At 47.6% G+C, this 26,448-nt stretch overlaps 1 protein-coding gene across 1 annotated transcript in view; it reads left to right on the top strand.

The window, feature by feature from the left end:
* LOC140430238 (diacylglycerol O-acyltransferase 1-like) overlaps window positions 1-26,448 on the top strand; it is a 475,807-nt gene that overhangs the window by 368,112 nt on the left and 81,247 nt on the right. Inside the window, exon 12 of the mRNA XM_072517667.1 lies at window positions 8,639-8,677. Coding sequence (XP_072373768.1) covers window positions 8,639-8,677 — 39 coding nt within the window. The remainder of the gene's footprint in view (window positions 1-8,638; window positions 8,678-26,448) is intronic.

The raw sequence follows: 26,448 nt of genomic DNA, 5'->3' as shown, positions 1-26,448 counted from the left end.
TCTCCCGCTGGCTGTTGGGAGGCCTGTAGTAAACCCCCAACATTGTGACTGCACCCTTCTTATTCCTGATCTCAACCCATATAGCTTCACTGCCCTCTGAGGTGTCCTCCCGCAGTACAGCTGTGATATTCTCCCGAACCAGTAGCGCAACTCCGCCTCCCCTTTTACATCCCCCTCTATCCCGCCTGAAACATCTAAACCCTGGAACGTTTAGCTGCCAATCCTGCCCTTCCCTCAACCAGGTCTCTGTAATGGCAACAACATCATAGTTCCAAGTACTAATCCAAGCTCTAAGTTCATCTGCCTTACCCGTAATACTTCTTGCATTAAAACATATGCACTTCAGGCCACCAGACCCGCTGTGTTCAGCAACTTCTCCCTGTCTGCTCTGCCTCAGAGCCCCACTGTCCCTATTCCCTCGTTCTCCCTCAATGCTCTCACCTTCTGACCTATTGCTCCCGTGCCCACCCCCCTGCCATACTAGTTTAAACCCTCCCGTGTGACACTAGCAAACCTCGCGGCCAGGATATTTATGCCTCTCCGGTTTAGATGCAACCCGTCCTTCTTATATAGGTCACACCTGCCCCGGAAGAGCTCCCAGTGGTCCAGATAACGGAAACCCTCCCTCCTACACCAGCTGTTTAGCCACGTGTTTAGCTGCTCTATCTTCCTATTTCTAGCCTCACTGGCACGTGGCACAGGGAGTAATCCCGAGATTACAACCCTAGAGGTCCTGTCTTTTAACTTTCTGCTTAGCTCCCTGAAATCCTGCTGCAGGACCTCATGCCCCTTCCTGCCTATGTCGTTAGTACCAATATGTACAACGACCTCTGCCTGTTTGCCCTCCCCCTTCACGATGCCCTCTACCCGTTCGGAGACATCCTGGACCCTGGCACCAGGGAGGCAACATACCATCCTGGAGTCTCTTTCACGTCCACAGAAGCGCCTATCTGTGCCCCTGACTATAGAGTCCCCTATTACTATTGCTCTTCTGCGCTTTGACCCTCCCTTCTGAACATCAGAGCCAGCCGTGGTGCCACTGCTCTGGCTGCTGCTGTTTTCCCCTGATAGGCTATCCCCCCCCGACAGTATCCAAAGGGGTATGTATACCTGTTCGAGAGGGGGACAACCACAGGGGATTCCTGCACTGACTGCCTGCCCTTTCTGGTGGTCACCCATTTCTCTGCCTGCACCTTGGGTGTGACCACATTTATATAACTGCGATCTATGACGCTTTCCGCCACCTGCATGCTCCTAAGTGCATCCAATTGCTGCTCCAGCCGAACCATGCGGTCTGTGAGGAGCTCCAGTTGGGTGCACTTTCTGCAGATGAAGCCATCCGGGACGCTGGAAGCGTCCTGGACCTGCCACATCTCACAGTCAGAGCACTGCACCCCTCTAACTGACATTGCGTCAATTAATTAAAATTTAAAAAAAAAATTTTTTTTAAATATATATATATTTTTTTAAATTTCAAAGTTACTGTTAACTATCTGTTTCCTAGCACTAGATTTCTAATAGAAATGTGAAAGCTAAATATAGTACTCTCTGATCTCTGGCTTAGATACCCCTCTACATTATAATTAAGTAATTATGTTTAATTAGTTACCAATGCTTAATTTTTTTAATTTAGTGTAGATTCCCAACCAGCCACTCAGACCACAGCTTTTCTGTGATGCCACTTCAGTTTCCCCCCGACACACACAATTTGAAAAAGGTATAAAAGTAAAAATGAGTAAAAATCACTTACTTACCTTCTGAGTGTCTTAGATGTTCTCAGGTTCTCTGACTGACAGAGACTGCTCCTCCACCTCCGAACCTTGACCTGCACAATGCTAATTATATAATATAATAATAATATAATATGGCACTTACCTCACACCAATGGGTCTTATTATTAGGTTAGAGGAGGAGGGCGGGTGGGAGACACTACACGTGTAGTGTCTCGGGTTTCCTCTCCACCAGAATTTATTGGTTGGGGGGGGGGGGCTTCCCAGAAGTCCGTGGGTCGAAAAAAATAAAACAGAAAAGATAAGTGTTTTTTTAAAAGGATAAACTTACCTCCCAGAAATCACTTGCGCACCGCTCCCGCTGAAATCGACTGGCCTGTTCCTGTGAAGGTAAGTGTTTTCTTAAAAGGATAAACTTACCTCCCAGAAATCACTTGCGCACCGCTCCCGCTCCTGCTCCCGCTCCCGCTAAAGAGGACCCTGGTCACAGGGTGGGAATAGCAGCAGGCCGCTTCTATTCCTGATGTACCGCCTGATATCCACCTCGATGTAGCTTAAGCCCATAAAGCCAGAAAGGCACCAGTTAGGTTGGCATGGGCGCAGCACATAAGAAAACGTTAGGGGCTAGAGCGCTAACCTGTATATATATGTCCACAATAAACGCATGTTCAATATGTTTTATAACTTGCCTCGATGCTCTGTCAGAAGGGTGTGAGGGATGGGCTGGGCTGGCTGCAGCTGGGGGTGGGGGCTTGTGCCATGGACCCCAGTGCAGCCAGTGTCCACCACTCCCATGGCCTACCCTAATCCCCCCCACCGCCTCGTCTGCCACCCCAGGGGTTTGGTGGGACCATGTGAAGGAATAGCCAGCTCGCATGCGGGGATCGCCCAGGTGGACAGCAGAAAGTGCTACCGTGGGCAGGAGTCAGACATTGTTAAATGGTGCGGAGCACCAGAGCTCATTCCAGAGTGGGACATTATCACCCTTCATCCATGGGCCACACCTTATGTTACTGCTAACCAAGGGCCAACACCCCTTATTGAGGCAGGTAGGTATCATGGAGCGGGTTGCAAGGTGGGTGTTCATGGGAGGGCGTGATCAGCCGGGGTGGGGGAGGAGTGGGGGTGGGATGGTCTGTTCATGCCACTGGCCAGGCCCCCTAATCGGTGAACCTGGAGGCATTTAAAGCATCCTGTGCGCGCCAGCCCAGACGCACAAGTTGTGCAGTCTCCCGTGCCTTCTCAGGCCTCATGTCCTGCTCATCCCCACCCTCCCCTGCATCCTCCTCATTGGACGAGGACTGACGTCCATTCTTCTGCTCTACCAAGTCGCCACTGTGCAGCGCAATATTGTGGAGGACGCAGCAGGACACCACCACATGGGAGACCCTCCTAGCGCTATACTGGAGGACCCCGCCAGAGCGGTCCAGGCACCTGAACTGCATCTTCAGGATGCCGAAGCACCACTCAATCATGCCCCTGATCGCTGTCTGGGCTTCGTTGTAGCGGGTCTCCGTGGGCCTCCGGATAAGCGTCATCAGCCACGACCGCAGTGGGTAACGCCTGTCGCCCAGGAACCAACCCCCTAGCCAGGAGGGGCCGTCTTGAACATGTTCCGAATCGTCGAGTGTGCCAGGATGAAGGTGTTGTGCTGTACCAGAGCATGTGTGTGGTGCACACCAGATAGTGTCCCAAGAGCCTCTTTACTAAATTCCCCAACCAAGGTGAATGTCTCTGGGATGGTGGAGAGTGTTGGAATCAGCTGTGACGGGAAGTCAGTGTCATCCCCAGAGTTGAGCTCCGGGGTGTCTCAGGATGCGGGTTGTGGACGCCCGTCCGCGTTGGTCTTGTCCTCGTCGCTGGCCGACACACAGAATTTTGGCTGTGGCTGGGATTGGTGCGGGGGACACCAGAAGGGCCTGCCCCATCACTAGCAGCTCCTGCAAGACACAAAGCAAGACGCATGATTGCATCGCGGGCTGGGGGGGGGAGTGGGGGGGGGGGGAAACAGGGAGATTGGTAGTAGGTGGAGCGGTGGGCATGGGTGGAGGGGTGGTGGGGGGAGGGTGGGTTAAACACATGCCTGCAACTCTGCGGGGGCTGACTTCCTCACCCGATGCCAACCTACACCCCGGCGACTGCCCTTTCTTCGGGCCCATTGGCCATGTCCAGAGCCCTCTGTTCTGCATGTCCGGCGATCCCCTTACAGTCTTCACCTGCTCTTGTTGTTTGTGCAAGGCCTTCTCCGGGAGGGGGATGGGGGCAATGGAAAACACACAGTGTTAGGCAGTCCGACGCATGCAATTGGGGATGGGCACCCGGCCACGGCGGCCAGTTTGGATCCCGACACGTAGAGCAAGGTGGGTTCAGCTGCCCACCGGGTGGGGGTTGGGTTAGCGGTGTGTGGGATGCAGGTTGATGATACGGGCAGGTTGATGTTACGGGTGCCTACTCACCCTGGCCACCCTGAGGAAGTTCTGCAGTTTTTTCCAGTTTTGCTGGCTGGTCCGGACTGTGTTGCCCACGGCGCTGACCAACTATGCCACCTGTGCCTAATACCAGCGAACGGCGGGGGCTGGCAGCCTCCTTCCCACCCCGGGCTATAGGGTCACCCGCCTCTCCAGTTCCGCGCCGGTGAATCTCGGGGCTGCGCGTCTTATGCCACCTGTTGGCTGGGATGGTGTGTGTGGAGAGTTTAGTGTGTCTGTGCGGCTGCAGCTTGTTAGCCTCCTGAGTGTGAATCCCGAGCCTGGCGAATCCGGCACTGTTTCCATTGGAATCAATTGTGTTCCATGTGGCACCAGTGCTAGCCGGTCGTTGAATTGTTCCAGGTGCGGCTGTTTTGATGTCGTAGAAGTCCACTAATCCTGCCCTGGTGTCAACAGTCTCAGGAACAGAGAATCCGGCTGTTTGCCTGTAACTTCACTACAGATAGGATTCTGTTCTCGGCTATGAAAGCCATATAAATTTATCCTTGTAAAGCTGGATATTTCAGATTATTGTTAAAAAGCTGTTTAAGGAGATTGTTTCCCTCTTTGTGTGTCTTGTGTTGCTTATTTCCCTCAAGATGAGTGGAATCTTGATTGCAAGACTTGCATGGTTAATTGGATTAATGTAACTAATGTGTTAATTATAAATAATAATAATCATGAACCTTTGGGTTCAAAGGCCAAGCAAGTAATTTAAGTAATAATTGTTCTTTTTTCCACACATAATATTCCCATCTATTTTCACTGACAAGAGGCTTGAGAAATGTAGCTTGAAAATCTGCATTCAATTTCAATAAATATCTCATCATATTATTTATTTATTTATTTTTAAACATTTTATGAAGTCATTTAGGATTTTATAACAATAAACAACACAAATACAAATGTACACATAGTTCAGTGCATAACACATCCCTCCATCTGCTCTTGTTCCCACCTACTCCACACACAAAATAGCCTAACTCCCCCCTACCCCCTAACCCCCCCCCCCCCCCCCCCCCCCCCCCCTATCGAATCTGCTCACAGTTTAGTTTTCTCCAAAGAAGTTGATAAACGGCTGCCACCTCCGGACGAACCCTAACGTTGATCCTGCCAGGGTGAACTTAATTTTCTCAAATCTGACAAACCAGCCATGTCACTAACCCATACTTTCAGGGGCTTCGAGTCCCTCCACGCTAATAAGATCCATCTCTGGGCTACCAAGGAGGCCAAAACGTCAGCCTCTCTCACCCTCTGGACTCCTGGATCTTCCGACACTCTGAAAACCGCCACCTCCGGACTCGGCGCCACCCTTGTTTTTAGTACCGTGGACATGACATCCTCAAATCGCTGCCAGTATCCCCTAAGCTTTGGACATGCCCAAAACGTATGAACATGGTTTGCTGGCCCTCCCGCACACCTCACACATTTGTCTTCTATCCCAAAAAACTTGCTCATCCGGGCCCCCGTCATGTGTGCCCGGTGAACCACCTTGAATTGTATCAGGATGAGCCGGGCACATGATGAGGACGTGTTGACTCTGCTCAGAGCATCCTCCCACAGACTTGCCTCTACCTCCCCTCCCAGCTCATCTTCCCATTTACGCTTTAGTTCATCTATCTGAGTTTCCTCCCACTCCCTGAGTTCTTTATAGATATCCGAAACCTTCCCCTCCCCCACCCCCATTTTAGAGACTACCTTGTCCTGTATCCCCAGTGGCAGTAGGAGCAGAAAGGTCGCAACCTGCCTTTGCACAAAATCCCTTATCTGCCGATATCGAAACCCATTCCCTCCCAGCAATTCAAACTCCTCCTCCAACTCCTTTAAAAACATGGAAAGCTCCCATCAATAAATAGATCCCCCAGCCTCTCAATCCCTGCTCCCTGCCACCTCCGAAACCCCCATCCAGCATCCCCGGGACAAACCGGTGATTGCCACAAATTGGAGTCCATACTGATGCTCCCTCCACTCCCATATGTTTCCACCACTGCCCTCAGACTTTGGGGCCGCCACCACCACCGGGCTTGTGGAGTACCAGGCCGGCGGGAACAGCAGAGGAGCAGTTACCAATGCCCCCAATCTTGTGCCCTTACAAGATACCGCCTCCACTCGCTCCCACACCGACCCCCCCCCCCACCCACTTCCGGATCATGGCTATATTTGTCGCCCAGTAGTAATTACTGAAGTTCGGCAGCGCCAGCCCACCTCTTCCTCAGCTTCGCTCCAGCAGCACTTTCTTTACTCGTGGGGTTTTACCCGCCCACACAAAACCAGAGATCACCCTACTCACCCACTTAAAATAGGCCTTAGGTATGAAAATAGGGAGACACTGGAAAACAAACAGAAACCTCGGGAGGATTGTCATTTTTACGGTTTGTACCCTCCTGCCAGTGACAGCGGGAGCATGTCCCACCTCCGAAAGTCCTCCTTCATTTGCTCAACTAGCCGGGTCAAATTTAATTTATGTAACTGCTCCCATCCCCGTGCCACCTGAATTCCTAAATAACGGAAGCTCCCTCCCACCACTTTAAACAGCAGCTCCCCCAGTCTCCTCTCCTGCCCTCTCGCCTGGATCACAAAAATCGGGTACAGGTTCTCCTGTCTTTGCTTGGCAAAACTCTCCTGGAGGAATTTCACCAGCTGCTCCATTGACCACTGGAGCGGCAATCTCAGCTCCTCAACCTTCCCCATATTTTCCTGTGCTGCAGGCTCCACTCTCTTCTTTGCCCAACAATCTCTTCTTTGCAGACCACTTCTGGTCCATGACTCCATAAACTGGTGGGGGATTCCTCTTCTCTGTCTCACCAGTCTCCAATTTTACCGGTCAAATCCCCCATAAATCAGGGGAAAGGGTCATAAAAGTCCACCACGAGCGGGTGCTACCAAATAAGCGACCTCTCACTCCATGGCCGCCACCGAAAGTCATCTAATCATATTATTAATATGTAGAGTTTTCCTAACACTACCCAAAGTGGATGATGCGCTTCTTAACTTCTAAATTGAACACAGCCACTTGCGGCATAGCAGTTTTTCCTCATGTCACTGTGGTCCTTTTGCCAGTCACCTTAAATCTGTGTCTTCAAGTTCTCAATCCTTCTGCCAATGGGAACAATTTTTTTCTTTCTACTCTGTCTAGGGATTTGAACATCGCCATTAAATCTCTACACAACTCAAACTTCTCAAATCGAGCCACATAATTGAAGTTGATCATCCCCGAAATCATTCTTGTAACTCCTTTCTGCATCCTCTCTAAAGCTTTCACCCTTTAATTGGGAGCATGGTGGAGACAGGTACAATCAGGACTTTCAAAGGTGAATTGGATAAACATTAGAGGAAAGATTTGCAGGGCAACGGTGAAAGATCAAGGGAGGGGACTAGCTGAGTTGTTTTTGTAGCGATGGCATGGTCTCAATGGGCAAAATAGTCTTCTTCTGTGCTCTAACCATTCTATAATTCGAACTTGAACAGCGAGTGCATGCTCATGGGAACAGCTAAGTACCCTCTTTCATTTTGCAACATGACTATCTCATGTTCGGAATTCTTCTCAGGGAGGTTTATGTTTGTGCTTGTTACTTGACTGAATGCAGGATAATTATTTTTTAATAAAAGTGATTGGGCGGGATTCTCTCAGCCCGGGGCCGGGCCGGATAATCCCCGCGACCGGCGCGAATCGCGCCTCGCCACCCCGACGACGGCACGCGATTCTCCGCAGAGCGGAGAATTGGCGCCATTTGCACCGGTGTGGCTGGCGTAGCCGGGATGGGCCGAGCGGCCGTCGTGAAAACGCCGAGTCCCGCCAGCAGCGTCCACACCTGCTCTCAGCCGGCAGGAACTTGGCGTGGAAGGGTCGGGGGGGGGCAGCCTGTGGGGGAGGAGGGGGCACCCGACCCTGTGGGGGGCCTCCGATGTGACCTGGCCCACGACCGGGACCCACCGATCGGTAGGCCGGCCTCTCTGGCTGGGGGCCTTGCTTCTTCCACATCGGCCCCTCTAGTCCTGCGTCATGCTACGTCAGGGCCGGCACGTTGAAGGAAGGCACTGCGCATGCGTGCGTTGGCGCGACGCATGTATGCGTTGGCGATGGTGCCACTTTGCATGCGCAGATACCGCGGTGCCCAGTTCGCACCGGGATCAGCAGCTGGAGCGGCGTGAACTGCTCCACTGCCATGCTGGCTCCTTTTGCGGGCCAGAATTAGTCGACGGGTCGGCCCATTCATGCCGCCGTAAAACGCAATGGCATTTACGATGGTGTGGACACTGCCGCGGGATTAGAGAATCCCGCCCACAGTTTCTTTAAAAGCAGTCATTCAAGGTGATAGTGAAAATCAGTAAGATTGCGAGGTGAATGATTGCAATGTTACCCTATCTTCAAACTTTACTTCTTCTTCTTAAAAAATGTATTCAGTTGATAATCTGTTAAACATTTCTTCTATATTCCAGATATTTTTGATTCATCTTTTTATTGGACTGATACAGCAGGTAAGATTGAAATCCTGCAAACAATGCATCCCTGTTGCAAGCATAATTTTCTAATGTTTCTGTTTCTTGATCTCAATATAGAGAACTTATTATATGGAAATAATGGAGTAGATTTTCAATTCACCACCTGGGCAATACTGACATTATGGGTTGTCATCCACTCCCTGTCCATCACCTTGGCTTACTGCACATCTCTCGCCCCTCCCTCCCCCTACCCCCAATATGGAAACCACAATATTTGATTTCTATTGTTTTCAGTTTTAATGCCCACACAACAAGACAAAAATGTATCCAATATGTATTGTTAAAATTCTGCTTTATACAGAGTACGTTGTTGGTCATGCAAATAGATTTTTGGCAGATTAGTTGGGTAAACATCTGTACAGGCATCACATTCGACCATGAATTAAATCTAACCCTCTGGGTAAATGTACTATTGAATTCTAATGAAGCAAAAATGTCACAGTGAAGTCAGGAGGATAGTCTACCTAGCTGTAATTTGAACTTCTATTTTAATGCCATGTGAATAATGTATATCCATGCAGATTTTTGTTTAAACAGAAATTTTAGTTTATGCATTCGTAAAATACTGCTGATGTTGGAAATTTGATTAAAAAAGCACAAAATGTTATCTCTGGAGAGAAAGAGAAACAGTTAACTTTTCATATTGATGGCCATTGTTCAGAACTAGGCAGGTTAGGACTTATTTTGACTTGTGGCATGCCATTTTTTAAATGTATTTTATTCCAAACTTATTCAAAGTTACAAAATCATAAATAAATCAAAGAACATGGTGGCACAGTGGGGTTGGCACTGCTTCCTCGCAGCTCCAGGGTCCCGGGTTCAATTCCGGGTGACTGTCTGGAGTTTGCACTTTCTCCCCGTGTCTGCATGGGTTTCTTCTGGGTGCTTTGGTTTCCTCCCACAGTCCAAAGATGTGCAGTTTAGGTGAATTGGCCATGCTAAATTACCCCTTAGTATCCAAAAGGTAAGGTGGCGTTACTGGGTTACAGGGATAGCGTGGAGGCGTGGGCTTAAATAGGGTGCTCTTTCCAAAGGCCTATGCAGACATGATGGGCCAAATGGCCTCCTTCGCACTGTGAATTCTATGATTCTCTGAACATTCTCCACACCTCACAGTTCATAGTTTGCGCAAGATTTTCCCCCTTTTCACCCCCCCCCCCCACGACAAACAATTCCTCAAACATGGTCATGAACAGTCCCCTACGTGTCTCAAAGCCTTCCGTTGATCCCCTCAATTCAAAGAATATTTTCCAACCAGAGAAAGTCATGCAAGTCCCTCAGCCAGGTCGCCACCCCTGGTAGCATTGTCGATCACCATTTTAGCAGAATCCTTCGCTGGGCAACTAGAGAAGCGAAGACCACAATGTCGGCCTTTCTCCCCTCCATCAGCTCCGGCATTTTCGACACCCCAAAAATCACCACCATTGGGTCTGGCCTGGCCTCTACCTCCATAATGTTTGATAACGTCCTAAACACCCCCTCCCAGTATCTCTCCAACTTCTCGCAGCCCCAGAACATATGCTTGCGATTTGCTGACCCTTGCGCACACTTTTCACACTTGTCTGCCAACCCCTGGAAGAACTCGCTCATCCTCGCCCGAGTCATATGCACCTTACGCACCACTTTAAACTGAATTAAACTCATCGTCTCGCACGAGGAGGTTGAATTCACCCTACGCAGCACCTCACTCCACACTCCCCATCCTATCTCCCACCCCAGCTCCTCCTCCCATTTCTCCTTAATCCTCACCAACTGCACTCCCCCCTGCTCCCCCAGCCACCCATATATATCCCGAAGCCTACCCTCCCCTTCCACATCCAGGTGTAGCAACCACTCCAATAATGTATACTTCGGCAGCTTGAGAAACCCTCTCCATTCCTTCCGCACAAAGTCCCTCACTTGCGCATACCTGAATTTGCTTCCCTTCAGAAGGTCCACCCTCTCCCGCATCTCTTCCAGACTTGCAAACCTCTCCTCCAGGTTCCCTCGCCCTCACCAGCCCCCCTCTCGCCACCTCATATACATGCCATCCGTCTCCCTCGGCTTATGCACGTGGTTACCACACAACGGTGTTAACACCGACATCCCCTCCATCCTAAATTGTCTCCTCAACTGATTCTATATCCTAATCGTGGACTGTACCACCAGGCTCTCCGTGTACTTCCTTGGTGCCAGTGAAAGCGCTACCATCATCATGGCCCTCAGGCTGGACCCCCTACAGGACTCCTCTTCCATCCTAACCCATTCTAACCCCTTTCCTTCCCACCACTACCTCACCTTCTTTGTATTCGCTACCCAATAGCAATGCAGCAGATTTGGTAACGTCAACCCCCTTTCTGCCTCTGCCTCTGTAACAGGGCCCTCTTCTTTTTTTTTTAGAAATTTAAAGTACCCAATTATTTTTTTTTCCTATTAAGGAGCAATTTAGCGTGGCCAATCTACCTACCCTGCACATCTTTGGTTTGTGGGGGTGAGACCCACGCAGACACAGGGAGAATGTGCAAACTCCACACTGACAGTGACCCGGGGCCGGGATCGAACCCGGATCCTCAGAGCCGTGAGGCAGCAGTGCTAACCACTGCAACACCGTGCCGCCCCAAAAGGGGTCTCTTCATCTTCGGTATCCATCCAGATAAACTCTGAAATAGCTGCTCCCAGTTTCCGGAAATAGGTTTTTGGAATGAAGATCGGGAGGGTCTGGAATACAAACAGGAACCTTGGCAGAACGTCCACCAACTTTATTAGGTTCCATTTATGCATCATCGCTCACTCTCCCACCACCTGAACTCCCAAATACCTAATCCTGTCCCTGGCAACCCTAGATGGCAGCACCCCCGACCCGCGGCATTCACAGGAAACATCTCATTCTTTCCAACATTCAGCTTATAGCCAAGAAGGCCCCGATCCGCTCTAGTATGCCTATAATTCTCCCCATACTTTCCAGTGGGTCCGATACGAACAGCAGCAGGTCATTTGCATGCAGCAACACCCGGTGTTCCCTACTCCCCCTCACAATCCCTACCACTCTACTGAGCCCCTAAGGACCATTGCCAAGGACTCTATCACCAGCATAAATAGCAGCGGCGACAGAGGACACCCCTGCCTCATTCCTCTATGCAACCTGAAGCTCCATGAACTCATTTTGCTTCTCCATACACTCACCACCGGGGCCACCTACATCAGATGCACCCACGCCACAAACTTCAGCCCAAATCCAACCCCCCAGAATACATCCTTCCATCTTCCCTTCCACTAACTTAGCCAACATTTTCGCATCCACATTTAGCAATGATATGGGCATGTATGACCCCACACTCCAACGGGTCCTTCCCCTTCTTTGGGATTAGTGTGATCAATGCCTGAGTCAGTGTCTCCTGCAGCTCCCCCTTCTCCAGTGCCTCACTAAACATCCCTGATAGATGTGGTACCAGCTCCATTGCAAACTTATAAAACTCCGCTGGATAACTGTCCGGTACCTTCCCCGGCGTCTTCCCTTTTATGCTATCTATCACCTCTCTCAACCCTAATGACTCCTCCAGCGCCGGCCTCCTTTCCTCATCTAGCCTTGGGAATTCCAGCTCATCCAGAAACCGCCCCACGCCCCCTTCCTCACCACTCGGATCGGCCCTATATAACCTCATAGTACTCCATTAATGTCTCATTCATCTTTCCCAGCTCTGACACTACCTTCCACTTCCCTGTCCGTACTCTCAGGATTTTCCTAGGCATGGCCTCCATAGCTGATGGGCTAGCATAAGGCTTGCACGCCTTCTCTTCATATTCATATTGCACTCGCCGTCCGTAGCCGCCCCACTGTTTCCCCCGTCGTCAACCTCTCGAACTGCCCTGTTATTTCTTTCTCTCCGCCAACCCCTCCTTGGTGGGTGTGTTTTTCCTTGTGGCTGAATAAAGCTCGTAGTCTTACAGTTGAAGTAGATGCTTTATTGTGAGTTTGTTCTCTCTCCAGCGCTTATACTATGTTACATGTGAGCTGCCTGTCTGTGTCCTGCTCACCAGCTGTTGTTCCTGTGAAGAGTCCCTGACTTCCTGTTTGTCTGTATTTATACATCTCCCGTGCTCCCTCTAGTGATTGCTTAGTTGTATTGCATTTACATTGTATATACACACAGATATGCAGATCACTACATCCCCCCTTTTTTCTTTTACATATTTTCTGTACAGCGTTAAAGAAAATTTTACAAAACAGTTAGATTACTTATGATATGTATATCTGTACAAGTGGTGATAATATTGGTTATTATACAAAGCCAATTAATAGTTATGAGTCCAATCTTAATAAAACATTTATGAGTCCAAACTTTATGAATTTGTTCGGTTAAGTTTTTTTTCTGTTCTTGACGTGGTGTTATTGATATTGTAACTTCTTTGTGAATGTCGTCAAGTGTTCTTGTGTTTTAAGTAACCAACAAGTCATCACGAGGTATTCGAATGGTTGAACCACTGATGTTGACTGACGTGGACTTTCTTCTGTGCTTGTGGTATCGATTTAGTGTGTCATCTGGCTTGAAAGCTGGTGTGCTTGTTTGTTCTGGAGCAAATGTGAATTTGTGAGATTCGTTGTCATGCCATAGTATGTCTATATTCTTGTTATTGTTTTGGAGTGTGCTGTTGCATTGTCCTTCATGTACAGAGTTGTACCATGTTGTACAGGTCGTTGTTTCATTGTTGTTTTTGTCTTTGTTGTTTTCGTCGTCGTTCTTGTTGTTTTTATCGTGCTTGTTGTTGCTGTTGTTGTGTTTGTTACGTTTCTTGTTGTTTTTGTTGTTGTTCTTGTAGTTTTTGTTGTTGTGCTTGTAGTTTTTGTTGTTCTTGTTGTGCTTCTTGTTGTTTTGTTGTTGCTGTTGTTCTCATTTCTGCTGTGCTTGTGGTTTTTGTTGTTCTCGCTGCGCTCAAAGACTGTTCCGTGTGGATAGTTTGAGTCATTCTCAAAATTATTGATGTCAGTGTCCTCTGTTGTATCTGCTATTTCATTGAGCGTTTCTTCTTGAGGATTGTGAGAATGATCTGTTGTTGCATTGGTCTTGGAGTCCTCAGTCATTTGCGGTGGTTCATTTGAATCATCTTTGGTTTCTTGGTGCTCCTCTTCTGGAGTCAAAATCTTCAAGATTTCATTTTCTTGTGGGTCTTGGTGCTCCTCTTCTGGAGTCAAAATCGTCAAGATTTAATTTTGTTGTGGGCCTTGGTGTCATCTGAAGTCAAAATCTTCAAGATTTCATTTTTTTGTGGGTAGTTTAGGGTGGATGAGGTTTCAATTGATGTGGTCTCTCTGGACTCATGAGTAGCCCTACTCTGATTGTTGAGTGCTTCTGTACAGACGAGCTGGGATCTGTCAGTCTCGCTGTGATCCTGCACCTCCTGTATGTCGATTGTGATCACATTGTCACTGTTTTCGCATACATAGAACATAGAACATAGAACAATACAGCGCAGTACAGGCCCTTCGGCCCACGATGTTGCACCGAAACAAAAGCCATCTAACCTACACTATACCATTATCATCCATATGTTTATCCAATAAACTTTTAAATGCCCTCAATGTTGGCGAGTTCACTACTGTAATACAGTGGGTAGACTTGCATTGTCTGCTTGTGGTTGCTCAGATACGGTGGGTAGACCTTCATGGTCTTGATCATGCATGGCGTTCACTATGGAGTGTTTAATTGCTTCCATTTTGGAGTCTGTGAACGAGCTCACTGTGGAGGCTTGCATCGCTCTCTCTGTGGAGTCATGCAGTGTTCTCTCTGTGGAGTCAATCTGTGCTCTCTCAACATAGTTGGTCAGTACTCGCTGTGTGGCGTTGTTTTCTTCTTGGATATTTGACAGGTTGCCGTCATCCAATGTATCGACGATCTGCCATTGCATCATGGTATTGGATTCATCTACCATATGTAGAGGCGTATTGAGCTTTGCAACCGTGTTGCTGATGCTGTGATCAGCATATCCGAATAACTCAGCCATGTCTGAGTAGTATTTTTCGATAAACAAATCACCTCTTTTTGTTTCGGAGTTGTTATCGTTCTTTTCATGTTCAATGAACAAATCATCTTCTTTGGTTTTGGATTTGTCATTGCACTCTTCACTTTGGGGGGTGCAAACTGCTTGTTCCAGGATGCTGCAAAAGTTATTTTCAAGTTATTGCCCTATGAGGTTGAATTTGGTGATTTTGTGCCTTTAAAGGTCTTGTTTGTGATTTCCCCTTTAAGTGGGCGTGGTCTAGAACATGGAACATAGAAAATACAGCATAGAACAGGCCCTTCGGCCCACGATGTTGTGCCGAACCTTTGTCCTAGATTAATCATAGATTATCATTAAATTTACAGTGCAGAAGGACGCCATTCGGCCCTTTGAGCCTGCACCGGCTCCTGGAAAGAGCACCCTACCCAAACTCAACACCTCCACCCAACACCAAGGGCAATTTTGGACATTAAGGGCAATTTATCATTGGCCAATTCACCTAACCTGCACATCTTTGGACTGTGGGAGGAAACCGGAGCACCCGGAGGAAACCCACGCAGACACGGGGAGGACGTGCAGACTCCGCACAGACAGTGACCCAAGCCGGAATCGAACCTGGGACCCTGGAGCTGTGAAGCATTGTGCTATCCACAATGCTACCGTGCTGCCCTTAAGAACAAATAAATCTACACTATATCATTTTACCGTAATCCATGTACCTATCCAATAGCTGCTTGAAGGTCCCTAATGTTTCCGACTCAACTACTTCCACAGGCAGTGCATTCCATGCCCCCACTACTCTCTGGGTAAAGAACCTACCTCTGATATCCCTCCTAAATCTTCCACCTTTCACCCTAAATTTATGTCCCCTTGTAATGGTTTGTTCCACCCAGGGAAAAAGTCTCTGACTGTCTACTCTATCTATTCCCCTGATCATCTTATAAACCTCTATCAAGTCGCCCCTCATCCTTCTCCGTTCTAATGAGAAAAGGCCTAGCGCCCTCAACCTTTCTTCATAAGACCTACTCTCCATTCCAGGCAACATCCTGGTAAATCTTGTTTGCACCTTTTCCAAAGCTTCCACATCCTTCCTAAAATGAGGCGACCAGAACTGTACACAGTACTCCAAATGTGGCCTTACCAAAGTTTTGTACAGCTGCATCATCACCTCACGGCTCTTAAATTCAATCCCTCTGTTAATGAACGCGAGCACACCATAGGCCTTCTTCACAGCTCTATCCACTTGAGTGGCAACTTTCAAAGATGTATGAACATAGACCCCAAGATCTCTCTGCTCCTCCACATTGCCAAGAACTCTACCGTTAACCCTGTATTCCGCATTCATATTTGTCCTTCCAAAATGGACAACCTCACACTTTTCAGCGTTAAACTCCATCTGCCACTTCTCAGCCCAGCTCTGCATCCTATCTATGTCTCTTTGCAGCCGACAACAGCCCTCCTCACTATCCACAACTCCACCAATCTTCGTATCGTCTGCAAATTTACTGACCCACCCTTCAACTCCCTCATCCAAGTCATTAATGAAAATCACAAACAGCAGAGGACCCAGAACTGATCCCTGCGGTACGCCACTGGTAACTGGGATCCAGGCTGAATATTTACCATCCACCACCACTCTCTGACTTCTATCGGTTAGCCAGTTCGTTATCCAACTGGCCAAATTTCCCACTATCCCATGCCTCCTTACTTTCTGCATAAGCCTACCATGGGGAACTTTATCAAATGCCTTACTAAAATCCATGTACACTACATCCACTGCTTTACCTTCATCCACATGCTTGGTCACCTCCTCAAAGAATTCAATAAGACTTGTAAGGCAAGATCTACCCCTCACAAATCCATGCTGACTATCCCTAATCAAGCAGTGTCTTTCCAGATGCTCAGAAATCCTATCCTTCAGTACCCTTTCCATTACTTTGCCTACCACCGAAGTAAGACTAACTGGCCTGTAATTCCCAGGGTTATCCCTAGTTCCTTTTTTGAACAGGGGCACGACATTCGCCACTCTCCAATCCCCTGGTACCACCCCTGTTGACAGTGAGGACGAAAAGATAATTGCCAACGGCTCTGCAATTTCATCTCTTGCTTCCCATAGAATCCTTGGATATATCCCGTCAGGCCCGGGGGACTTGTCTATCCTCAAGTTTTTCAAAATGCCCAACACATCTTCCTTCCTGACAAGTATTTCCTCGAGCTTACCAATCTGTTTCACACTGTCCTCTCCAACAATATCGCCCCTCTCATTTGTAAATACAGAAGAAAAGTACTCGTTCAAGACCTCTCCTATCTCTTCAGACTCAATACACAATCTCCCGCTATTGTCCTTGATCGGACCTACCCTCGCTCTAGTCATTCTCATATTTCTCACATATGTGTAAAAGGCCTTGGGGTTTTCCTTGATCCTACCCGCCAAAGACTGTTCATGCCCTCTCTTAGCTCTCCTAATCCCTTTCTTCAGTTCCCTCCTGGCTATCTTGTATCCCTCCAATGCCCTGTCTGAACCTTGCTTCCTCAGCCTTACATAAGTCTCCTTTTTCCTCATAACAAGACATTCAACCTCTCTTGTCAACCATGGTTCCCTCACTCGACCATCTCTTCCCTGCCTGACAGGGACATACATATCAAGGACACGTAGCACCTGTTCCTTGAACAAGTTCCACATTTCACTTGTGTCCTTCCCTGACAGCCTATGTTCCCAACTTATGCACTTCAATTCTTGTCTGACAACATCGTATTTACCCTTCCCCCAATTGTAAACCTTGCCCTGTTGCACGTACCTATCCCTCTCCATTACTAAAGTGAAAGTCACAGAATTGTGGTCACTATCTCCAAAATACTCCCCCACTAACAAATCTATCACTTGCCCTGGTTCATTACCCAGTACTAAATCCAATATTGCCCCTCCTCTGGTCGGACAATCTACATACTGTGTTAGAAAAGCTTCCTGGACACACTGCACAAACACCACCCCATCCAAACTATTTGATCTAAAGAGTTTCCACTCAATATTTGGGAAGTTAAAGTCGCCCATGACTACTACCCTATGACTTCTGCACCTTTCCAAAATCTGTTTCCCAATCTGTTCCTCCACATCTCTGCTACTATTGGGGGGCCTATAGAAAACTCCTAACAAGGTGATTGCTCCTTTCCTATTTCTGACTTCAACCCATACCACCTCAATAGGGTGATACTCCTCGAACTGCCTTTCTGCAGCTGTTATACTATCTCTAATTAATAATGCCACCCCCCCACCTCTTTTACCACCCTCCCTAATCTTATTGAAACATCTATAACCAGGGACCTCCAACAACCATTTCTGCCCCTCTTCTATCCAAGTTTCCGCGATGGCCACCACATCGTAGTCCCAAGTACCGATCCATGCCTTAAGTTCTCCCACCTTATTCCTGATGCTTCTTGCGTTGAAGTATACACACTTCAACCCATCTCCGTGCCTGCAAGTACTCTCCTTTGTCAGTGTTCCCTTCCCCACTGCCTCACTACATGCTTTGGCGTCCTGAATATCGGCTACCTTAGTTGCTGGACTACAAATCCGGTTCCCATTCCCCTGCCAAATTAGTTTAAACTCTCCCGAAGAGTACTAGAAAACCTCCCTCCCAGGATATTGGTGCCCCTCTGGTTCAGATGCAACCCGTCCTGCTTGTACAGGTCCCACCTTCCCCAGAATGCGCTCCAATTATCCAAATACCTGAAGCCCTCCCTCCTACACCATTCCTGCAGCCACGTGTTCAACTGCACTCTCTCCCTATTCCTAGCCTCGCTATCACGTGGCACCGGCAACAAACCAGAGATGACAACTCTGTCTGTCCTGGCTTTTAATTTCCAGCCTAACTCCCTAAACTTGTTTATTACCTCCACACCCCTTTTCCTACCTATGTCGTTGGTACCAATGTGCACCACGACTTCTGGCTGCTCCCCCTCCCCCTTAAGGATCCTGAAGACACGATCTGAGACATCCCTGGCCCTGGCACCCGGGAGGCAACATACCTTCCGGGAGTCTCGCTCGCGACCACAGAATCTCCTATCTATTCCCCTAACCATTGAATCTCCTACAACTATTGCTTTTCTATTCTCCCTCCTTCCCTTCTGAGCCCCAGAGCCAGACTCAGTGCCAGAGACCTGGCCGCTAGGGCCTTCCCCCGGTAGGCCATCCCCCCCAACAGCATCCAAAACGGTATACTTGTTTTGAAGGGGAACGGCCACGAGGGATCCCTGCACTGTCTGCCTGTTTGTTTTTTTTCCCCCTGACTGTAACCCAGCTATTCTTGTCCTGTACCTTGGGTGTGGTTACCTCCTTGTAACTCTTCTCAATCACCCCCTCTGCCTCCCGGATGATCCGAAGTTCATCCAGCTTCAGCTCCAGTTCCCTAACACGGTCTTTGAGGAGCTGAAGTTGGGTGCACTTCCCGCAGGTATAGTCAGCGGGGACACCGGAGGTATCCCTCACCACCCACATCCTACAGGAGGAGCATGCAACTGGCCTAGCCTCCATCCCTTCTTACCTGACAGAATATAGCTGCCCTGTGGACTAACTAGATCTCCGCCCTCCGACTCTGCTCCCAGTCAGCTACACTTTCTGTAAACTCCTGGCTCTCTTCGCACTCTTTGCGGAAATGTCGGAAACAAAATGAAAGGAGCACCTTACTCCTTCTGATGACGTCATGACGCACATGACGTAAAGTGTAGGAATCGATTGCACATACGCAAATCGATTTTCCTTTACTGTGTGCTTTTTTTATAAACTGCGCATGCGCAGATCGATTTGCATCCAAAATATCTTTTTTTAACTGCGCATGCACATCTTGCGCATGCGCAGAACCGGCTTCGTGCAAAACGGCTGATTTCAACTGCACTTGCGTGGTTGCGGTTCCCTGCACATGCGCAGACCCAGATTTGCGTCTTTTGTTCCGTGGGCAGTTTAAATTGTGCTCAGACGCCATTTTAACTAAAAAATCCAATATTGCCCCTCCTCTGGTCGGACAATCTACATACTGTGTTAGAAAAGCTTCCTGGACACACTGCACAAACACCACCCCATCCAAACTATTTGATCTAAAGAGTTTCCACTCAATATTTGGGAAGTTAAAGTCACTTCTGCACCTTTCCAAAATCTGTTTCCCAATCTGTTCCTCCACATCTCTGCTACTATTGGGGGGCCTATAGAAAACTCCTAACAAGGTGATTGCTCCTTTCCTATTTCTGACTTCAACCCATACTACCTCAATAGGGTGATACTCCTCGAACTGCCTTTCTGCAGCTGTTATACTATCTCTAATTAATAATTCCACCCCCCCACCTCTTTTACCACCCTCCCTAATCTTATTGAAACATCTATAACCAGGGACCTCCAACAACCATTTCTGCCCCTCTTCTATCCAAGTTTCCGCAATGGCAACCACATCGTAGTCCCACTACCGATCCATGCCTTAAGTTCTCCCACCTTATTCCTGATGCTTCTTGCGTTGAAGTATACACACTTCAACCCATCTCCGTGCCTGCAAGTACTCTCCTTTGTCAGTGTTCCCTTCCCCACTGCCTCACTACATGCTTTGGCGTCTTGAATATCGGCTACCTTAGTTGCTGGACTACAAATCCGGTTCCCATTCCCCCGCCAAATTAGTTTAAACTCTCCCGAAGAGTACTAGAAAACCTCCCTCCCAGGATATTGGTGCCCCTCTGGTTCAGATGCAACCCGTCCTGCTTGTACAGGTCCCACCTTCCCCAGAATGCGCTCCAATTATCCAAATACCTGAAGCCCTCCCTCCTACACCATTCCTGCAGCCACGTGTTCAACTGCACTCTCTCCCTATTCCTAGCCTCGCTATCACGTGGCACCGGCAACAAACCAGAGATGACAACTCTGTCTGTCCTGGCTTTTAACTTCCAGCCTAACTCCCTAAACTTGTTTATTACCTCCACACCCCTTTTCCTACCTATGTCGTTGGTACCAATGTGCACCACGACTTCTGGCTGCTCCCCCTCCCCCTTAAGGATCCTGAAGACACGATCTGAGACATCCCTGGCCCTGGCACCCGGGAGGCAACATACCTTCCGGGAGTCTCGCTCGCGACCACAGAATCTCCTATCTATTCCCCTAACCATTGAATCTCCTACAACTATTGCTTTTCTATTCTCCCTCCTTCCCTTCTGAGCCCCAGAGCCAGACTCAGTGCCAGAGACCTGGCCGCTAGGGCCTTCCCCCGGTAGGCCATCCCCCCCAACAGCATCCAAAACGGTATACTTGTTTTGAAGGGGAACGGCCACGAGGGATCCCTGCACTGTCTGCCTGTTTGTTTTTTTTCCCCCTGACTGTAACCCAGCTATTCTTGTCCTGTACCTTGGGTGTGGTTACCTCCTTGTAACTCTTCTCAATCACCCCCTCTGCCTCCCGGATGATCCGAAGTTCATCCAGCTTCAGCTCCAGTTCCCTAACACGGTCTTTGAGGAGCTGAAGTTGGGTGCACTTCCCGCAGGTATAGTCAGCGGGGACACCGGTGGTATCCCTCACCACCCACATCCTACAGGAGGAGCATGCAACTGGCCTAGCCTCCATCCCTTCTTACCTGACAGAATATAGCTGCCCTGTGGACTAACTAGATCTCCGCCCTCCGACTCTGCTCCCAGTCAGCTACACTTTCTGTAAACTCCTGGCTCTCTTCGCACTCTTTGCGGAAATGTCGGAAACAAAATGAAAGGAGCACCTTACTCCTTCTGATGACGTCATGACGCATATGACGTAAAGTGTAGGAATCGATTGCACATACGCAAATCGATTTTCCTTTACTGTGTGCTTTTTTAATAAACTGCGCATGCGCAGATCGATTTGCATCCAAAATATCTTTTTTCAACTGCGCATGCACATCTTGCGCATGCGCAGAACCGGCTTCGTGCAAAACGGCTGATTTCAACTACACTTGCGTGGTTGCGGTTCCCTGCACATGCGCAGACCCAGATTTGCGTCTTTTGTTCCGTGGGCAGTTTAAATTGTGCTCAGACGCCATTTTAACTTCTTCAGACCCGTTGAAAAGAATATTATCTGCGATTTTTCTAGGTAAGCACTTAAAGTTATCTTTTTCTTGCAATCTGCACTTACCACTCGTGATTTCCAGCGTTAAACCTTTCTGTTCTGGTAATGATTGGTTGAGTTTCGCATCACTCATTCCCTGTGCAGTTTGGTCTCCAAGCATTGAATGTCTTAAAGCAGCATTGTTACTGTTGTTACAGTACTCTTCAAATTTTTTCAGTATTACTTCTAATTTGGTGTTGGCTTCACCGTTCAAGTATTTAAAGCAATTATAGATTTCTCTAGCTTCATGTCCCGCTGTTGCGAGTAGCAGCGCTATTTTCATTTCTTCTGAAGCTGCTTTCAAATCATAAGCTATGATATATATGTCGAACATTTGTTTAAAACCTTTCCAGCTATGACTTAAATTACCGGTTGTGTTCAGCTGCGGTGGAGTTCCAACAAATTCCATTAAATTAACAAAGTCTTCCCACGTCGTATGTCCGGTACGGGTTTTCTTGTCATTTTGATCTTTCTTTGTCTGCATCTTGTGTAATCTTATAGTAAGCGTTCTGAAGTCCCCTGGCACCATGTGATCTTCCTTGTGTCTGAATAAAGCTTGTGGTCTTACAGTTGAAGTAGATGCTTTATTGTGAGTTTGTTCTCTCTCCAGCGCTTATCCTATGTTACATCTGAGCTGCCTGTCTGTGTCCTGCTCGCCATTCCTGTGAAGTGTCCCTGACTTCCAGTTTGTCTGTATTTATACATCTCCCGTGCTCCCTCTAGTGATTGCTTAGTTGTATTGCATTTACATTGACCCCTTATATATACACAGATATATAGATCACTACAGTGGGTGTACTCTAATATTTCTTGTCCACCTCGACTATCTTGTCCAACAACTGTCCATACTCTTCACTCCTTCTCCTATCTCTGTGCACCTTGAATGAGACCTTCAACGCCTTCCAAAATGTGGCCGCCGATACCTCCCCATTCTGATTCAACTCCACATAGTCGGTACCGTACCTTCTCAGAGAATCATTTGTCCGCTGGGAGCCCCGATTCTTACCTCCATCCTGACCTCTGCTCCTGCCTCAAACTAAGTTTAACCTCCAGCCAGTGCGGCGCATGGTCAGAGATCACTACAAAAAAGTCAGTTTTGGAGTATACCTTTCTTGTACACATGCGAGAAGAAGGAGTACGCCCTCTCCCCCGGGTTCCTAAACCTCCATGGATCCACCATTCCCACCCTTTCCATAAATCCTCCCACTCCTTCGCTATCCTCAACCTTCCCTTGACTTAGGGCTTGACCTGTCCACCTTCGGTTCTAGCATGCAATTGAAATCACCCCCCATAATCAACTGATGAGTGTTCAGGTCTGGAATCACTACCAGCAACCTCTTCATAAACCCCCTGTCGTCCCAAGTCGGCATGTAAATGTTCACTTGCACCACCAGCATCCCCTCCAACATCCTGCTTTGTATCCTCATTGGCTCCAGGTAAGGTCTCAGAGGACTGGAAAATAGCTAATGTGGTACCGCTGTTTACGGACAGTAGCAGGGATAATTTTGGAAACTATAGGTCGGTGAGCCTCACATCGGTAGTAGGTAACTTATTGGAAATAATTCTCTGGACAGTATTTATACCCATTTGGAAACAAATGGACTCATTAGCGATAGATAGCATGGTATTGTGAAAGGGAGGTCGTGCCTCACTAACTTGATCGGGTTTTTTGAGGAGGTGACAAAGATGATTGATGAGGGGATGGTGGTGGATGATATTTACATGGACTTTAATAAAGCCTTTGACAAAGTGCCTCATGGCAGACTGGTACAAAAGGTGAAGTCACACAGGATCAGAGGTGAGGTTGCAAGATGGATACAGAACTGGCTCGGTCACAGAAGACAGAGGGTAGCAGTAGAAGAGTATTTTTCTGAATGGAAGGTTGTGACTAGTGGTGTTCCACAGGGTTCGGTGCTGGGGCCTCTGTTGTTTGTAATATACATGAACGATTTGGAGGAAAATGTAGCTGGTCTGATTAGTAAGATCGCGGATGACACCAACGTTGGTGGAGTGGCAGATAGCGTTGAGGATTGTCAGGATACAGCAGGACATAGATAGGTTGGAGACTTGGGCAGAGAAATGGAAAATGGAGTTTAATCCGGACAAATATGAGTTAATGCATTTTGGTAGGTCTAACATAGAGGGGAAATATACACTAAATGGCAAAACTCTTAGGAATATAGAAAGTTAGAGAGATCTGGATGTACAGGTCCACAGATCTTTGAAAGTGGCAACACAAGTGGACAAGGTAGTCAAGAAAGCATATGGAATGCTGGTCTTCATTGGATAGGGCATCGAGTGTAAAAACTAACAAGTCATGCTACAGTTGTATAGAACCTTGATAAGGCCGCACTTGGCATATTGTGCACAATTCTGGTCGCCACACTACCAGAAGGATGTGGAGGCTTTAGAGAGGTGCAGAGGAGGTTTACCAGGATGATGCCTGGTCTGGAGGGTGTTAGCTATGCGGAGAGGCTGAATAGACTCGACTGTTTTCATTAACACGATGGAGGTTGAGGGGCGTCCCGATAGAGATTTACAAGATTATGAGGGGCATGGATAGAGTGGATGGGTAGGCACTCTTTCCCAGGGTGGAGGGGTCAGTCATTAGGGGACATAGGTTTAAGGTCCATGCGGCATAATTTAGAGGAGATGTGCCATGTAAGCATTTTACACAGAGGGTGCTGAGTGCCTGGAAGCGCTGTCAGGGAAGATTGTGAAAGCAGATACATTAACGGGGTTCAAAAGGCATCTCAACAAATACATGGATAGGATGGGTATAGAGATATGGCACTAGGAAGTGCTGAGGGTTTTGGCCAAGGGTGGTATCATGACCAGTACAGGCTTGGAGGGCCGAAGGGCCTGTTCCTGTGTTGTATTATTGTTTGTTCTTTGTTCACTCCCCGCAATATCCCTGTAACCCTACCTAACCTACAGATCAATTTTAACATGGCCAATCCACCTAACCTGCACATCTTTGGATTGTGGGAGGAAACCAGAGCACTCGGAGGAAACCCACACAGACAAACTCTACACAGATAATGACCCAAGGCCGGAATTGAACCCGAGTCCCTGTAAGGCAGCAGTGCTAACCACTGTGCCACCGTGCCAACCTTGTCGAAAGTCGTCTGAAAGCCTAAATAAACCACATCCACCGGTTCACACCTTCAAAGAATTCCAGTAGAATTGTCAAGCATGATTTCCCTTTTATAAATCCATGCTGACTTTGTCTGATTATACCACTGCTTTCCAAATGCTGTGCTATGAAATCCTTGATAATGGCCTCTAGCTACTTCCCTACGACGTTAGGCTCACTGGTCTATAGTACCCTGTTTTCTCTCCACCTCCCTTTTTGAATAGCAGGGTTATATAAGCTATCCTCCAATCTGTAGGAACCATTTCAGAGTCTAAAGAATTTTTGGAAAATGACCACTATTGGTGGTCATTGATCTACTATTTCTAGGGCCACTTCCTTAAGTACTCTGGGATGAAGATTATCCGGCCCTGGAGATTCATCCACCTTCAATCAAAATTAATTTCCCCAAAACCATTTATCTACTAATACTAATTTCCTTCAGCTCCTCACTAAAATTTATGTTTCTCAGAACTTCCGGTACATTATTCATGTCTTCCTTTGTGAAGACAAGAAGCAAAGTACAAATTTAGTTCCTCAGCAATTTTGTTGTCCCCGGTTATGAATTTCTCTGTTTCTGACTGTAAGGGGCCTACATTTGTTTTTAATCAATCTTTTTCTCTTTACATACCTATTGTTATGGGAGAGGCGTTTTCAGAACCCCAAAAAGTATCATGGAGGTCAATCAACCTCCCCCTTTAATGTATTGTTGCTTTTGAAGCACACGGTGTGGTATTGCAATTATGGACACATGGGTTTTTAAACATAAAACAATGTTTATTCCATGAACTCAAGTTAACCTTTTAAATAAACATTGGATCACTTAACACCCCTTACTTCAAAGATAACCCCGAAAATAATACAACAGTAAATAATCCCTCAAAATGTTCCTTCAAACCTCCAAAAGACTTCACCTTTACCAACAGACATGAGGTTACACTCAATATACTTATAGTCTTTGGATTTTCAGACACCACCAGACCAGCTCTGTGTTTTTCTTCTTGCAGCTCTTTTCAAAACACACAAACACTCCCAGCTTTCTCCTCAAACTGGCTTTCTCCTTTTCAGCAGCTCTCAGCACACCAGCCAGGCACTTTTCAGCAGCTCTCAGCAAACCAGCCAGGCACTTTTCAGCTTTCTTCTCAAACTAAAACTAAACTGCAAAATGGCCGAGATAAAACCCAGCTCCACCCACACTCTGACATCACTGCATTTCTTAAAGGTACATTGCTTAAACATCCATGTCTTAAAGGCACTCTCACATGACACTATAGACACTTTCACAGTCAGTTTTTATGTTCCCCACTAGCTTACTTTCATATTGTATTTTCCTTTCTTAATCAATCCCTTGGTCTGCCTTTGATAAATTTTAAATGCTTCCCAATCCTCAGGTCTATTGCTTTTTCTTGATAATTTGTATGCCTCTTCTTTGAATCTAATACTATCTCTAATTTCCCTTATGAGCCATGGTTTGGCCACACATCCCTCTCTACTCTTGCACCAAATAGTAGTAAACAACTTTTGGAGATCATC

This window comes from Scyliorhinus torazame, chromosome 10 (genome assembly GCF_047496885.1).
Source record: "Scyliorhinus torazame isolate Kashiwa2021f chromosome 10, sScyTor2.1, whole genome shotgun sequence".
NCBI classification, from domain to species: Eukaryota; Metazoa; Chordata; class Chondrichthyes; order Carcharhiniformes; family Scyliorhinidae; genus Scyliorhinus; species Scyliorhinus torazame.
This window is presented reverse-complemented; position numbering and strand designations above follow the sequence as displayed.